We start from the raw sequence: 17,500 nt of genomic DNA on the forward strand, positions 1-17,500 counted from the left end.
GTAAATTACAATATTTATCATGGTGGATTAGCAGAATATTCAGTAAAAAAAGGGGTATCATTTTATAAACAAAACACACAGGTTTGTTATGTTCTAGTTATGAAAATATTTCATTTACAGTAGGAAAGGGTATTCATATCGCCCCCATTTGTCGCGGTTTACCTGACACATGAAACGTGACGAATTAGGGGGGGCGCACTATCCACTTTAGCCGCCAGATGGCAGCAAACATTCTAAGATATGTTGAATATCTTAAAAATTTGTTTTTGTGGCAATTCCAACTTTGACCACAGCGTCGGTTGCCACGTAGAGTGGCGCTTTCCATCATTTTCAGCAGACTGCGCTGTCCGCCCTGAGATCGGTAGGTCGTGAGTTCAAACCCCGGCCGAGCCGTACCAAAGACTATGAAAATGGGACCCATTACCTCAGCATCAAGGGTTGGAATTGGGGGTTAAATCACCAAAATGATTCCGGAGCGCGGCCACCGGTGCTGCTCACTGCTCCCCTCACCTCCCAGGGGGTGGAACAAGGGGATGGGTCAAATGCAGAGGGTCATTTCACCACACCTAGTGTGTGTGTGACTATCAGTGGTACTTTAACTTTAATAAGGGGTAGTAAAATTGATTTGAACTACATTTTATAAACAAAACACACTTTATGAAAACTGAAGACCAATCATTGTAATGTTTCGTATTAAAACACCATTTTTATTTTATTCCATGCCTCAGTTGAACGATACTGTCTGTTATTTGTCTAATAAATACCAAGAGTGCCTGCAGCGCGAGTGGAAAAAAAAACAACTAAATTACAAATAAAAACAGACGCAGGCAGATAAGTTATTGTAAAATTATATTAACAAGCAATCTTTCCTCAATTTTGAAATAAAAAAATATAAGCAAATAAAAGGCAACGTAGAACAGACATGTATAATGTTCACAGGAGGAACGATAAACCAAAAAAAAAAAAAAAAAAAAAAATCCTCATCACATTTACAAGACTGCTGCTAAGTTGAATAAAGATGCCGACTAAAATCCGTTGGGAGCGCTTGGACTAAACTCTGGAGAACTGGGGCCTTGGATATACGTAGTCAAAGATCGTATCAAAAAAATGACCGGGACATAAAAATGTGCGGGGAGGAGGGGTTTAAAAAGGGCGTCATAAATGCAGCAATGTGGCGACGACAGTTAGGATGTTTTCAAGCAGCACTATTGTAGGTAGTATGTTTGTACTCGCCATCCATGCATTGGCCTGAATGGGATCACTTGGACATACTTGGGGGGACAAAATATCATTAAATAGAACAAAATATTGCAATGTTGGGTCAGTGTGTGACATTATTCTCTCGTTTGCGGACTGACCGTAATGGGACGCAAAGCGGGGGGACGAACATGGCTGGCGTCTATCCGTAAAGGCGGGCGGCGAGCGTGTCGTGGCGAGAAGCGGTAGTAGAAAATAAAAAAAGGCTCACGATGTACTGTACGTGTCTATGTACACTCTCCAGTGTTTGAAAGCGGGGAGACACTTCCTGCACCAAGCGATAATTCATAATAAAAAGTACGAGAGGTAAACAATTGTTTGCTGTAAAAGACGGGAGGACTAATAGGGGGAGGATTCAGTAGCTGGTTGCTGACAAATATGGAGAAAATTGTCCTTCACTTTTTGTTTTAAAGGTGTGGATCCCTGATTCTTTGCTGATGCATTTGGCTGAGAGGGAGTTCGAATCCTTGGAATGATGGCAAATGAGGCTGGGTGGAGGGAGGAGGAGGAGGAGGACGTCACACACTCATGGTCATGGTTGGAGAGTACTGCAGAGGACGAAGGAGGGAGGAAGAGGAGTTAGAGATGCACTTCAATGAATAGTACAAGCACAAAACATTGGGTGTGTTCTTTTTCTTCTATTGGTATCGGACGGATACTTTGATGGGATCGATACTTTTCTTGCAGTTTCTCGTCCATACATCGTTTTCTCACTGAATTTATGCAAGCACTGCATCTCTCCTGGTCTGTCAGTGCAAACAGCACACGCTGCCCCTCCCCCTCACACCTCTACTGACTTTATTTTTCACAAATATCTGACGGCAGTGAAAGTCATTTTCATTGTTTTAATTAGGGCTGCAACAACTAATCGATTAAATCGATTATAAAAATAGTTTGCGATTAATTTAGTCATCGATTCGTTGGATCTATGCTATGCGCATAGGCAATTTTTATTATTATTCTTTTTTTTTTTTTTTTATAAACCTTTATCTATAAACTGCAACATGTACAAACAACTGAGAAACAATAATCAAAATAAGCATGGTGCCAGTATGCTGTTTTTTTTCCAATAAAATACTGGAAAGGATAGAATTGTAGTTTGTCTCTTTTATCCGATTATTAATCGATTAATCGAAGTAATGATCAACAGATTAATCGATTATCAAATTAATCGTTAGTTGCAGCCCTAGTTTTAATATTATTTTTGTATTTATAATTTTTGTTATATTGTTGTTTTTTGATATTTTGCGCTCTTTCTCTCTGTTGCTGACTGAGGCACATGTTGCCCCTCCCCCTCACCGCTCTGACATAATTTTTCACAAATATCTGACAGCAGTGAATTTTCATTGTTTTAATAATATTTTTGTATTTATACTCTTTGTTACATTGTTGCTTTTTGATATTTTGCGCTCTCTCTCTCTGCAGCTCACTCAGGCACACCTTGCCCCTCGCCCTCACAGCTCTACTTTTTTCACAAATATCTGACAGCAATGAAAGTATTTTTTTTGTTTTATTGACAATTTTGTATTTATACTTTTTGTTCCATTGTTGCTTTTTGATATTTTGCGCTCTCTCTCTCGGTTGCTGATTGAGGCACACGTTGGCCCTCCCCCTCACGACTCTACTGACTTTATTTTTCACAAATATCTGACAGGAATTTTTAAATTTTATTGACAATTTAGTATTTATAATTTTTGTTCCATCGTTGCTTTTTGATATTTTGCGCTCTCTCTCTCTGTTGCTAACTGAGGCACACGTTGCCCCTCCCCCTCACAGCTCTACTGATATAATTTTTCACAAATATCTGACAGGAATTTTTTTGTTTTATTGACAATTTTGTGTTTATACTTTTTTGTTCCATTGTTGCTTTTGGATATTTTGCACTCTCTTTCTCTGCAGCTCACTCAGGCACACGTTGCCCCTCCCCCTCACCGCTCTACTGACTTAATTTTTCACAAATATCTGCCGGCAAAGAAAGTAATTTCCGTTGTTTTAATAATATTTTTGTATTTATAATTTTTGTTACATTGTTGCTTTTTGATATTTTGCACTCTCTCTCTGCAGCTCACTCAGGCACACGTTGCCCCTCACCCCCCCCCCCCCCCCCCCCCCCCCCCACCGCTCTACTGATTTAATTTTTCACAAATATCTGACGGCAAAGAAAGTAATTTCCGTTGTTTTAATAATATTTTTGTATTTATAATTTTTGTTACATCGTTGCTTTTTGATATTTTGCGCTCTCTCTCCCTCTCTGTTGCTGACTGAGGCACACGTTGCCCCTCCCCCTCACAGCTCTACTGAATTCATTCAAAATTATCTGACGGCAATGAAAGTATTTTTGTTGTTTATAGACATTTTTGTTTTTATAATTTTTGTTACATTGTTGCTTTTCTCTCTCTGTTGCTTACTAAGGCACACGTTGCCCCTCCCCCTCACAGCTCTACTTTTCACAAATATCTGGCGGCAATGAAAGTAATGTTTGTTGTTTCATTAACATTTTGGTATTTATACTTCATGATATTTTGTGCTCTCTCTCTGTTGCTTCCTGAGGCACACGTTGCCCCTCCCACTCACAGCTCTACTGATATCATTTTTCACAAATATCTGACGGCAATGAAAGTATTTTTTGTTGTTTTATTGACATTTTTATATTTAGCATTTTTGTCGTTTTTTTTTTTTTTAGATATTTGCACTCGCTCTGTCTCTCTCTGCTGCTCACTTAGCCACACTTTGCGTATTTAGAAGGTAGTATTTGATTCCTACTTCGCGGGAATTTATTTATGGCGGTCATGTCCAGTTAACAGCAATAAACAAGGGACGACTGTATATGTATTCTAATCTTATATTGTGCAGGTATGTATGATAAACAAGGGATTACTGTATAACATGACATAGGTTATACATTTTACAAATACATTGTTTTATACCACAGGTGTCAAACTCCATGCCCGGGGGTCAGATCTGGTCCATTACATCATTTTATTCAGCCAATAAAGTACTTCATCTTTCTTTATAAATGTATTCGTTCTTTCCATTTTGACAGAAAAAAATACATGTACTGCATGCAATTGAATATCTTTTCAACCTTAATATCTATAATTGAAACGACTATTTTACTACCACACTTTCAAACATGTTTTGTTGCGATAAAAATATTTAGATATTTAAATATAAGTATTTAAATATCTGCTTGACTTACTACAGAGGTTCCGCAGCCTCCGTAGCAGAACCTCCAGGTTCAGTAACAGCTTCTTCCCTCAGGCCGTAAAACTCTTGAACTCTCATAATAATCCCCTCAATTCCCCCCAAAAATGGATTAACTGGCTGGAATATAAAGACAATATAACATACATCTATAAACGTGGATGCATATGCAAAAGTGCAATATATTTATCTGTAAAGTAATCTATTTGTTTATATCTGCACCTTATTGATTTTTTTTATCCCGCACTACCATGAGCTAATGCAACGACATTTCGTTCTTATCTGTACTATAAAGTTCAAATTTGATTGACAATAAAAAGGAAGTTTAAGTCTTATGACTTCAAAGAAAATTATCCTTTCAATTTGTACACTGCAAGAATAATAGATTTTACGGTTAAAAAAAATACTGGCAGCTCAGCAACCAGAATTTTACCGTTAAAAAAACGGTGGTGTCGTTTTTCCATTTACACCGTAAAAATAGCAAGTCAAATTTCAGACTTTTTAAGACCATAATGAATATAATTTAGGCCCATTTCCTATATATACGGACAAAGGAGACAAAGACATCAAAGAAAATCGGAGGGCCAGAATAAATTATAAGTCATTCACTGCTCTTTCACATCGGAAAACAAAACGGTTAAACTAACTAAATAAAACAGAACCATCTCTATTGTAAACTAAATGAAAAAAATATTAGCAAAAATCAAAACAGCCATTTTTTTATTTGCCAAAGAACAGTTTTTTTGCAAAATGTGCAATGTGCTGATTTTAGGCTTCGGGCCGTAAGACTCTTGAATGCATCATAATAATCCCCTCAAAAATGGATTAACTGGCTGGAATATAAAGACAATATAACATACATCCATAGACGTGGATGCATATGCAAAAGTACAATATATTTATCTGTACAGTAATCTATTTATTTATATCTGCACCTTATTGCTCTTTTATCCTGCACTACAACGAGCTAATGCAACAAAGTTTTGTTCTTATCTGTACTGTAAAGTTCAAATTTGAATGACAATAAAAAGGAAGTCTAAGTCTAAGTCTTAGGATAATTTTAAGACATTTTTAAGGGCTTCAACTCAAATTGTTGAAAGACTTTCTAAGCCCCCGCGGATACCCTGAATATTGCTATCAAAAAGTTATTTTTTTCTTTCTAAAATAAAAGTTACATGTTAAAGTTGTGACATTGTTTGGTTGGACAAGCACCAATTAAATTGATTTCAATTCATATCAGTGGGAGACTTTGGAGATTGGAGATGCAAGTGTTTTGAGTTAAGAGCTGTGTCGCAGAACCAATTAAGCTTGTAAGTTGAGGTACTACTGTACGTTAGAGTATTTAGTGTACAAATTGTACAGCAGTATAGATTTACTATCCATGAACTCACATTATTGTCCAAATGGCAAAACAAGTGTCTAAATAGTGTCGAGAGTGTCACTATTTAGTGGGGTAGTTTTTCCACTGCACCTGACTGTACATGGCTTTCCTCACTACTGATAGTTTTCTATAACTGGGCTGCAATCACGTAACCTAGAGGCTCATCCGGGCACTTCCGGCGATAATCTAGAGTCCTATTAGGCTACTGTTTATTTACCGGATAAGTGCATATTTTGAAAGGTTTAGAGGCTAATATATAAGCGATCATGAGAGAAATATTTGAAATGGAATGGAGTGGATTTTGACACTTTTAACACACACATTATATAAAAAACATTCATCGTTAAGAGGTTACCGCTGGCTACGACCTCACTTCATTTGACACTCACGTGGATTTAGGGAAGAAAAGATTAGAGGCAAATCATGTCTTTACATCGGGAGGGGTCCACAAATTAAACATTAATCTGTGAAACCCCTAGAGGGGGGGGGGGTTACCCACAAATGCGGTCCTCTCCAAGGTTTCTCATAGTCATTCACATTGACGTCCCACTGGGGTGAGTTTTCCTTGCCCGTATGTGGGCTCTGTACCGAGGATGTCGTTGTGGCTTGTACAGCCCTTTGAGACACTTGTGATTTAGGGCTATATAAATAAACATTGATTGATTGATTGAAAGACAAAATTGGACTTATTCGTGCATCGCGAAGTAACGTATTTGATTGAAATAACGAATGCCGTGCTGCTGTAATCGTGACGCTAATGAAAAAAAGGATATGTTTGTTTAGAGTTAATTTCCTGCCACGAATATTAGTCTCGTCTACAATTCATGTCTGCAGTTGTTTTTAATCATTATTTAGCTATAAATGTCCGTTGATCAGCAAAGTTTGCTAGTAATATCAAGATTCAGTACGTATATGCTGTTGAGCCTACGAGAGATTTATTCATCTAATTTACGGTGGATTGGACCAACAATCATATTATTTATTACTAGGACTTAAAATGACGTCAGTTTATTTGCACAACCAGGTGTCCTTAATTACATTTAGGCATAGTAACCACAAAAGAACACATAGAATTGCAGCCTCTCGTCCTTTCTTCACGCTTAGTTCTGCTCTCAAACACTACTAATGTAGTAGTGAATCAACTCGATTGCATCACAGAAAGTTTCTCAAACAAATCAAATGTTCAAACAAACATTTTACAAAGTGATCACTGCAGACACGAGCATGGTCCGATTGTATTCCACAAGATGGTGACAGTGATATTTTTAAGAGCCATTTCCTTCTACGCACTTCCATTTTTTTTCCTGACTTTAATAACTTTATGAGCCACTTCTTTCCGGGCTCTATTAAAACTCTTTCCTATCTCTCTATTTGAACGACTGGAACACCCAAAAACAGCAATAAGGCATTTTCTGTGTGGAGTTCTGCTCAAACTCTACAATCACTCTCACTTGTTTTAATGCTACGCTCAAGCTGCTTGACTATCGTGTGAATTAAGCCGCAAAGAAGAAAATCGGATATGACATTATATGCAACCAATGTTCCCTCTAATTTTTCATGTGTGTGAGCAAACGCAAAAACTCCCTGAGCATTCAGTGGAGCCCATGTGAGCAACATCAGACGTGCACACTGTGGCTACACCAGCAGCACACCTGTCCCAAACCTGACTAAATAACAAGTTCAATCTCCATCCATCCATCCATTTTCTACCGCTTGTCCCTTTCAGGGTCGCGGGGGGTGCTGCAGCCTATCTCAGCTGCATTCGAGCGGAAGGCGGGGTACACCCTGGACAAGTCGCCACCTCATCACAGGGCCAACACAGATAGACAGACTACATTCTCTTATTATTAGAATCAAATGACAGCAGTCATTTCCATGAGGTTATTTTCTAATATAAGTGTTTAGGCCCACTTACAATGACAATAACAAAAAATATTGTTTTTCATGAACTGTGTACTTGTATTGTTTGTCTGGGTGGAGGTCCTGCTTTGGAATTAATTTGTACCCCTTTCAGACATTGCATTTAGTTCCCATTAAAACATTCACATGTTGCACAATGAGATGTAAACAGGGGATCATGTGTACATTCCTGCAACTTCCTGTTTGTAAAAAATATATTTTTATTAGTATTTATTTAATATACTAACAGAATTTCATGATTAATATTTATAAATTAAGATTCCTAATAAATGACTGTAGAATAAGCACACATTTGATTGGTAAATCATAGAGTAACGACCTGGAATGACACTTTATGTGTGGTGTTGGAGTTGTCCGACTTTTTGTGTGGCTGTAAACGCATCACTGGCTAAGTGCCATATGTGCATGTGTTGGCGCAAGTGAGAAAGAGCGAGCGGCTGCTGTTGATATAACAAAGTTGCTTTTGGTCTGGTTTGTACTGCAGAAAATGACCAGTTTTGCTAGATATAATTTTTTTTACTAATGTTTTGGTGATGTGTTTATGGCCGACAATAAAGAGTTTTGCCCAGTAAAGTGATGGATGGAATTCATGTCCTCAAAGCGTCTCGACAGACGTTACAATATTTGAACAATGATTACGAAAACTGTTTTCTCTGTCGTGTCCGTGTCGTGTCGAAAATTGTTATGCGCTTATTTTGTTATTTGATTTTGTGCGTGGCATAGATTTGCCGTGCGCAGAGGACGCTTGAGCAGTGCGCAATTGCACAGGCGCGCACCTTAGAGGGAACATTGTATGCAACCCAGCTATTGACCGATAAAAAGGTACAACCGGGTACTATTGCTAGTTAATAGAGCTGATACCATACAAGTGATGTAAACCACTGCTGGTCGCTCACTGGTGCAGCAGTCATTGTAACATTTGAAGATACACACAAAGAAATAACAACAATAAACACACATGCTAACGTTAGCTTACCCTGTTGCGGCAGTATTATACCCCACAGTCTCCACTTGGCTGCAGCGGCCCTCAAGTCTCCTCTTGAATAAAACTGGTCTTCTTACCAACATCGAGACCTCCGTTTTCCTCCATTGTTGTTGGTGTTTGTTAGCATATTGATGCATTCAATGCGGCTTGTTTTTTTGTTTTTTAGTTTCACACAGTATAGTTTTAAAAGTAAAAAAAAAACCCAACCACAACAAAGAACCCAAAAAAATAACAAAAACAATACCGTCCCCGACGAGTAAAGCTGAGCCGAGCTGTTACTGCGCAGCGGAAAAGCGCCAACAGTGAAAAATCAATTCCTGTAACGGCATCTTTATCCAGATCCTCACCAATAAGAAATCGGTTCTTCCTTGACCCATGAGCCACCTCCCTGCAAAGTTTGGTGAAAAACCAGTTTTGTTTGTGTTTTGTCTGCTAACTGCATCCAACTTACAATTCACAGTTTTACTATTACTATACTTATGTCACAATGGCTGCTGTGTAATAAGGTTATCAAAACAGCATAGCTCGTGGATTTTTTTCACAAAATTATACAATATATACTAACATTGCCCCCCCCCCACCTCCATCAAAACCCAAAACCAGCAGACTCTCGAGGATGTCCTCATGCTATGTTTACTAAAGTTCATCAAATGACGACAAAAAGGGAGGACCTACGTTCTCGCTCTGAAAGGAGTGGAGGAAGTTCCCACTCAGCTCTCCATCATCTCTTGGGGTCCCGGGAGGATTGCTAATGCCACTTAAATTGTTTGGAGAATTCTGTGAGACAAAAAAAAAATGCTTGGACTAGACACGTAGAGAGACTATATATGGTCACATGCATGTTTCGAGTAAGGTTTACCTTGTTCATGCCGTCCATGTCGCCAGAGCCTAAAACAACCAAGACCATTAAGATGAGGAATGAACAAAAACAGTCTTGTGTATTACAACAGGAGCCGTTTTACCTAGTGACCCGTTCATGTGATGCGGTTCCATCCCAGCCATGGCTCCCAGGGGTCCATCAGAGCCAGGACCCATGGGGAACTAAAACGGAAGCAAGAGAGCGTGTAGTTAGGTCTTCGCTTTAAGGCATTTGAGTGCAAAACACATTTGACAGGAAGGAAGGACACCAGGTTTTATGATTTCATTTTTTTTGTTTTATAGTACGGCTAACTTTTTTTTTTAGATTTGAGAGAAGTGTCGAATGTTAAAAAAACAAAAAAACAATCAACGCAGAGAACGGTCATCAAATTACAGCGTAATAATTAACTTCAAAAGCCACTTAATGATGATTTTCGTCTTTTCTGATTTATAATTGTTACAATTAGAGATGTCCGATAATGGCTTTTTTGCCGATGTCCAATATTCCGATATTGTCCAACTCTTAATTACCGATACCGATATAAACCGATACCGATATATACAGTCGTGGAATTAACACATTATTATGCCTAATTTTGTTGTGATGCCCCGCTGGATACATTAAACAATGTAACAAGGTTTTCCAAAATAAATCAACTCAAGTTATGGAAAAAAATGGCAACATGGCACTGCCATATTTATTATTGAAGTCACAAAGTGCATTATTTTTTTTAACATGCCTCAAAACAGCAGCTTGGAATTTAGGACATGCTCTCCCTGAGAGAGCATGAGGAGGTTGAGGTGGGCGGGGTTTAGGTGGGGCGGTGGGGGTTAGGGAGTAGCGGGAGTGTATATTGTAGCGTCCCAGAAGAGTTAGTGCTGCAAGGGGTTCTGGGTATTTGTTTTGTTGTGTTTATGTTGTGTTACGGTGCGGATGTTCTCCCGAAATGTGTTTTTCATTCTTGTTTGGTGTGGGTTCACAGTGTGGCACATATTTGTAACCGTGTTAAAGTTGTTTATACGGCCACCCTCAGTGTGACCTGTATGGCTGTTGACCAAGTATGCTTTGCATTCACTTGTGTGTGTGTGTGTGTGTGTGTGTGTGTGTGTGTGTGTGTGTGTGTGTGTGTGTGTGTGTGTGTGTGTGTGTGTGTGTGTGTGTGTGTGTGTGTGTGTGTGTGTGTGTGTGTAAAGTCATAGATATTATGTGATTGGGCCGGCAAGCAAAGGCAGTGCCTTTAAGGTTTATTGGCGCTCTGTACTTCTCCCTACGTCGTGTACACAGCTGCGTTTTAAAAAGTCATAAATTTTACTTTTTGAAACCTATACCGATAGTTTTGAAACCGATACCGATAATTTCCGATATTACATTTTAAAGCATTTATCGGACATCCCTAGTTACAATGTTTGATACTGGTAATTAAACAAATGCCAAAGCATCAAATCATAGGGTTTGTGGAAATATGGACGTGAGTCTGCCGGCAGATGTGGATGCTTCAAAACCATGGATGTCCAAAGTGTGGACCCAGGGGCCAAGTTTGGTCAGTAGCTCTTTATATTGGCCCTTCACAGATTGTTAAAAAAATTAATGCATTATTATTGAGATATGTTAGTATTGCTGTCAAACAATTATTGGTTTTTAAATCAGATAAATCACACCTTTGAATTTGGATTAATTACGGTTAAGAATTACTAGTAGTTTTACTCGCTTGCATAATTTCAAATAACTTAAAATTGTTTTATTAATCTTAAAAAGACCCCAATATTTGGACACAAATGCAATGTTATTGTTAGAATAGATTAGAAGGTAAAGGAGCAAAAAAATGTGCTTGATTAATCTGAGTATGTACATGATTATTGTAATTTTTGTATGAGGTAACTCGTTATTTTTGAAAGCCCTAGTTATTAGATATTACACTAATTTCCTTTGCCACTTATAACACAAAGCTAACGTGGATGTTTTGCTCAGTTCGCTTAGCATATATTGACATTCACTCGGTCACTTATAGCATCTTAAATATTCAAAATGTATCAAGGTGGAGTAATTGCGAGAATGGGCATTAATAATGGGACAACAGAACAAAATTTACACGAAAGCATATCTGATACTTCTTTTTACACTTGACATGACAGTTGAGAATGTTATCTAAAATGCTGCCTGTACAATTAACAGGTTTTATGATGGCAACGCCAGCATCACCGTAAATTTAACCACTCATCAAATGTAGCGTTATGTAGTTGTCCCAGTGGTTAACTTCTTTTTACACTTGCGAGATGAAAACAGTGATGATAATTACCTTCACATTATCCCGTGGGCGGTTTATTGATTTTATACCTTAATACTAACACTTACTTTTACACTTGCAATACTTTTAATTTAATGCTAAAACATTGTCTGCACAATTATAGTGAATTATTTCTATTTCTAATTGTTCTGAAATCCCAGTATGGAGCAACCTTAAATGTTTGGTAGTATAAAACAATTATCTACTCAGTGGCCTAGTGGTTAGAGTGTCCGCCCTGAGATCGGTAGGTTGTGAGTTCAAACTCCGGCCGGGTCATACCAAAGACTATAAAAATGGGACCCATTACCTCCCCGCTTGGCACTCAGCATCAAGGGTTGGAATTGGGGGTTAAATCACCAAAAATGATTCCCGGGCGCGGCTACGCTGCTGCCCACTGCTCCCCTCACCTCCCAGGGGGTGATCAAGGGGATGGGTCAAATGCAGAGGACAAATTTCACCACACCTAGTGTGCGTGTGACAATCATTGGTACTTTAACTTTAACTTTAATATAAAAACATTGCCAAGGAGGAACCTACATTATTTCGGTTGCCGGGTCCAGTGTTGATCATGGTGTACAAATTGTCACCAGAGTTGTTGGAGTCTGTATATATAAAACAAACATACATACATATAAATGGTACGGGATAATGTATGGACTTGACAGTGATTAGCATAATCGGTAACAGGAAGTAGTGACCTGCAGGGCTGGGCATGATGGGAGTCCCTGGGGGTCCTCCTCCAGATGCTCCCTTCAAAAAACATTAACACGTTACTTCAAACCTTATTTGTTTACAACATGTTTGTGTAAAGACAAATGATGTCTTCTCACCCCGTACGCGCCAGGAGATGGCGATGAGTAAGGCATCTGTAACCCAAAACACAAGAGCATTACTGACCAGAGATGGGAAGGCAAACCACTCTGTTGTATACCTCAAATTGTCATCGTTCATCATTGCATCATCTTAACAACATTAGGCTGTCTGTGGAAAACGTGACACATAATACCACAATTGCATCCCAAGATGGCAACCTTGGAGCACATTAAGACTTCTGCCGCTCTGAGAGAAGATCCAAATGCAATCTGAACCAGCACTTCCCTGTCTTTAGTGTAAATGTGTGTGTTAGTGTGTGTGTGTGTGTGTGTGTGTGAGTGTGTGTGTGTGTGCACTTACAGAGTTCGCATTGTTAGGATTGGGCCATGGTCGACCAGTCCCAGGTCCCCTGAATGGTAAAAGCCGTGTAAGTCTCAGAATGAAGATGCACTGTGGTTTAAAACGGAGTGACTAAATTAAAGGCTCACATGTTCACTCCTGGCATGCCGGGACCCATGGTGTTGTGTGGGGGCCTCATCCCACCACCAAAGCTCTGAAAAAACAAAATAGTTACAAAAAAAACTTAAAATGTAACAGTTTCGAGGGGAGGGGCCTACCTGAGGGCCAGGACCCATTGGCCCCATGCCTCGAGGGCCGCTCATTCTCTGCATGGGCCCCAAGTTAGGGTGACCTGTATGAAAGGAAACAGTTAATGAGAAGATGGAAGCGAACAGCTCATTGATAACACCCTTAACTTATCTTTAATGAATCACTAGGTTAGTTTGAACCCTGATGCTAACCAAAACAGCAGCACATACCGAGGTGCATACAGTAAATGGTCCCTCAGATTCATCAAAGTGTGGACTTTTACCGATTGCCACTCAGCTGTTGTAAAGCTGCCCCCTGTGCTGGACAACAATCCATGTCAGGGATTTTCAAACTGTGGTACGTGTACCACTAGTGGTACGCCAAAGTACCACTTCATCCAGTGTTTTATTTTCCTGTATTCAAACACAGTGTAACTGTTCAAACTGTGTGTAATGTTACAACGGTCAAAAGTATTAAATATACTTGTTAAATAAATCATCTGCCATTTTGTTAATGAATACTTAGGGCAACTGCGCTACTGTACTTTAATGTTGGTCATTATGGTGGTACTTGAAAAGCCAAGTGTTTTGTGAGGTTGTACTTTGTGAAAAAGGCTTCTGAACCACTGATCTTTGTTATAGGTAGTAGGGCTGTCTTTGACTAAGGATTTTCACAGTCAAATCTGTTCGTTAAGATTTTGCCCATAGCCGACGATCAGTCGAACCTAAGGTTTTTTTTAAGAGAAATAAACAGATGATATTATGTAGTAGTGTACACTGACTGGTCACTAGGTGTCACTAATGTCACATGGATGTGCTCTCGCACATATACAGTACGTGATTATTCCAAAATTAATTCAATACATCAATAAAATGAAAATAGTCTTTCATTAAAGTGAACAAAACAAAGACTTTTTACCATCTTGAAAAAAAAAGGCAAAACCACAATTTGTGACCTTCTCGGCTCTAGTATAGCACAAAGAGGACATCAAACTTGACTAAATAGAGGAAGTAAAAGCCGTAACAAAGTTTCCGTATGTGAACCAGCAGGTGGATCATTACATTCGTAAAATTCAGAGGGTCATAAAAATTGCCATAAAGATCACTGGCTGCTCTCTCCCCTCCCTAGATGAACTGTACAGTGCCAGGTGCCTCAAAAAGGCTCAAAACATCATAAGGGACCCATCTCACCCCGGACATAAACTTTTTGAACTGCTGCCTTCGGGCAGGAGATACAGGATGATAAAATGCCGGACAAACAGGTCCAAGAACACTTTCTATCCAAGGGCAATAGTGTCGCTGAACACAAGGCATACAAAAGAATGTGAGCTGTGTGCTTGGTATTTTATGTATTTATTTTTATCTATTTATCTTAGTACCAATGTTCTTATTTGTCATTATGAATTTGCACTAAATGAGTTTGCTTGCAATTTTGTTGTACAATGTACAATCAATCAATCAATCAATCAATGTTTATTTATATAGCCCTAAATCACAAGTGTCTCAAAGGGCTGTACAATGACAATAAAGATCTGTTCTATTCAATTCTAAAATAAAAGAGCTACACCTCCGAGACAAGGTGACACTCCCACCCAAGTTGACGACGGGACTCAGCCGGCTGAAGGCACGGTGAGCTTTGTGTTTGACAGCATCGCGCCCTGACAAGCCTCAATCACATCTCCCATGCAGAAACATTCTCCCATTAGTAAATATTCTTGTGTGTTAAAATTAGGACAATAACCAAAATAGCAACATTTTCTTTACATCGTATTTATATTGATATTTAATCAAAAAACGTGGAAGTGATATTTTGACGCGAAAATAAATGTTTAAAAATAGATTTCCGCCAAAAATTTTACAACCCTGTAGCCACAAGACGTCACACCAGGAAGCAACGACCGTTCTGAGGAAAAGGCTGAAAGTGACAGTATATAGAGTTATTTCTTATTCTCTAAAAGCTTTTTTTTTCACACAATAATATTTTACTAATACAGTATTTAAAGAGGAAATGATGCACACAATCAATCTCTCTTCCCAAAACGACTGCTGTATACAGGGAGCTTCAGCGGGTACTTTCTGGCCTCCCTCTCAGGGAGTTTTAATGTCAGACGATTCGACTGCAAGGTTGATAAGTCGAATCAGACTCCTCCGAATCGAATTGTCAAGTTTTCATCTATTCCAAGACAGCCCTAATATGTAGACACGTAGCACTCAAGTTGCCTGTGTGCTCATGCCGCAATGCCATGCGTATTCACTTTTGTGTTCCAAGTAGCTATTTCTAGTTCAGTAAAAAAAATGTATGCAGGCACTATGTGAGAATATATAATGCTGCACTGTTTAGGGATGAAACAATGGCGATTCGTACCTTGCGGTCGTGTGGGGTCCATATTAGGCAACATGGGATGAGGGCCTGGTCCTCCAACTGGGGACTGCGAGGAGAAAATATCAATATCAATAATTAGACCTTTCAAAAACACAGTCGAGCCCAAAATGATTCATACAATAATGACATTTTCAGGTAGAAATGACGGGAAAGTGTCAAAAGAAGGATTCTTGCTCAAAAGTATTTATACTTTTGTCAACAAGTATTCAGTATTTATATATATATAAATATATACTTGATAAGAATGCTCTAGATCGGCATTTATTATAGTGGTAAACACCATAGAATTATAGGGAAGGTGTGTTAGCTTGAGAAAAATACAGAAAAATTATGGCGTCAGCGCCCAGTCTAGACCCTAAAGAGGATAAGCAGTATAGACAATGATAAATACATGGTGAGGTGTTAGGGGGGGCCCTGAGAGCCAGGGGGACTTTCAATATTAGCGCCTTTATAAATGCTTAAAAGGGAGCATAAACATAAAAAAAAAAAATCATAATTAATTCAAATGAATATTTTGGTTAATCCTTAAAATTTGTCCTATACCAATCCGGATGGTTCTTTTCCTCTTTGTTCCGGAGGACACGGCGTCCACAGTTTCCAAAAACAATTTGAAATGTGGACTCATCAGCCCACAGAACAGTTTTCCACTTTGCATCAGTTCATCTTTCTGGGTGTTGTTGATAAATGGCTTTCGCTTTGCAGAGTAAAGTTTTAACTTGCACTTACAGTTACGTGCAAGCGACCAACTGTAGTTACTGACAGTGGTTTTCTGAAGTGTTTCTGAGCCCCATGGGGTGATATCCTTTACACACTGATGTCGCTTTTTGATGTAGTCCCGTCTGAGGGATCCAAGGTCCGCAATATCATCGCTTACGTGTAGTGATTTCTCCAGATTTTCTGAACCTTTTGATGATATTACGGACCGTAGATGTGTCGTTCTTAGACAGCACAAAAATACATTTTCAGTGAGAAGACATCGAATCAAAAAATAAAAATAAAATCATTTAAACTACAAAATTGGACCGGGGTACAAAGGTTTTGATAAACTGAGTGTTCTGTTTGCTTCCATGAATGTGTGTGTATGCTTTACCTGGTTTACCATCCTTATGGGGGGACCTCTAGGGCCACCGGCAAAGCGAGGTGACATGAAGGACTAGGACAGAAAAAAATCTGTGTGAGATTTCTATTTAAAAAGTGAATTTTCCTTCTGTAAGGTAGCATAGAGCATTAGACTGAGATACAAAGCAAAGCATGAAGTCGTAAGCAGTGTTCGACTGTAGACAGCAACAACAGAGAAAAAGAGGGCCAACGTGGGAAAGGGAGAGTTACCTGACTGTGTGGTCCCATCATATTGTTAGGGGGAGGAGGCTGAGGGTGAGGAGAGCCCTGGGGACCAGGAGGACCCTGTGGCATTGCACAAAATGACGGCAGGGAGAAAATGGGGCAAAGACAGAGACAGATAAGCAGGGTTACTGCAGGGCAGAGGACAGTTAGAGAGCGAGAGGTGCAAAACAAAACAAGCTCGGTTTCGTGTACAAAACGGCGGTAAAGAAAGCCGAGCAGAGAGGAGCAAGCGCACGAGGACTTGGCCTTGAATGAGAGACGAGGCATGGAGAGGATGTGGGCTCTCTCCCACCTGTCAATCAAGACATTAAGAATCCTGCTGCATGCAGCATGTTATCAGCGCTAATTTCCCCCCAAAATAACAGCATCAATTAAGCTATGTGCAATTAGCTTTATAACAACACTTAGCGGCAGCGCGCACACTTTTGAGCTAATTCTGCTGATCCAAAAGAGAGCGAGGGGTCTAATTGAGACTCCTCCATT

The 17,500-nt window shown here is 39.3% G+C and overlaps 1 protein-coding gene across 6 annotated transcripts in view; it reads right to left on the minus strand.

Annotated features, from left to right (window-relative positions):
* Positions 1-832: 832 nt before the first annotated feature.
* The window catches only part of ssbp3b (single stranded DNA binding protein 3b), a 32,669-nt gene continuing 16,001 nt past the window's right edge, over positions 833-17,500 (minus strand). Inside the window, exons 6-19 of one of the 6 annotated variants that reach the window (XR_009824819.1) lie at positions 17,003-17,077; positions 16,764-16,826; positions 15,656-15,719; positions 13,321-13,394; positions 13,192-13,256; positions 13,064-13,112; positions 12,721-12,756; positions 12,589-12,640; positions 12,428-12,492; positions 9,710-9,788; positions 9,607-9,635; positions 9,423-9,524; positions 8,992-9,135; positions 833-1,805 (exon numbers count right to left, since the gene is read on the minus strand). Coding sequence is in view for 4 of the 6 variants with exons in the window: in XM_062039424.1 (XP_061895408.1) it covers positions 1,790-1,805; positions 9,095-9,135; positions 9,423-9,524; positions 9,607-9,635; positions 9,710-9,788; positions 12,428-12,492; positions 12,589-12,640; positions 12,721-12,756; positions 13,064-13,112; positions 13,192-13,256; positions 13,321-13,394; positions 15,656-15,719; positions 16,764-16,826; positions 17,003-17,077 (810 nt within the window). In the remaining 2 variants the exon portion in view is untranslated. Of the gene's footprint in view, positions 1,806-8,738; positions 9,136-9,422; positions 9,525-9,606; positions 9,636-9,709; positions 9,789-12,427; positions 12,493-12,588; positions 12,641-12,720; positions 12,757-13,063; positions 13,113-13,191; positions 13,257-13,320; positions 13,395-15,655; positions 15,720-16,763; positions 16,827-17,002; positions 17,078-17,500 lie in introns of all 6 variants that reach the window. The other 5 variants (XM_062039424.1, XR_009824818.1, XM_062039425.1 and 2 more) reach the window with 5 other exon arrangements.

The sequence above is a fragment of the Entelurus aequoreus genome, linkage group LG27 (assembly GCF_033978785.1).
Source record: "Entelurus aequoreus isolate RoL-2023_Sb linkage group LG27, RoL_Eaeq_v1.1, whole genome shotgun sequence".
Classification (NCBI taxonomy): domain Eukaryota; kingdom Metazoa; phylum Chordata; class Actinopteri; order Syngnathiformes; family Syngnathidae; genus Entelurus; species Entelurus aequoreus.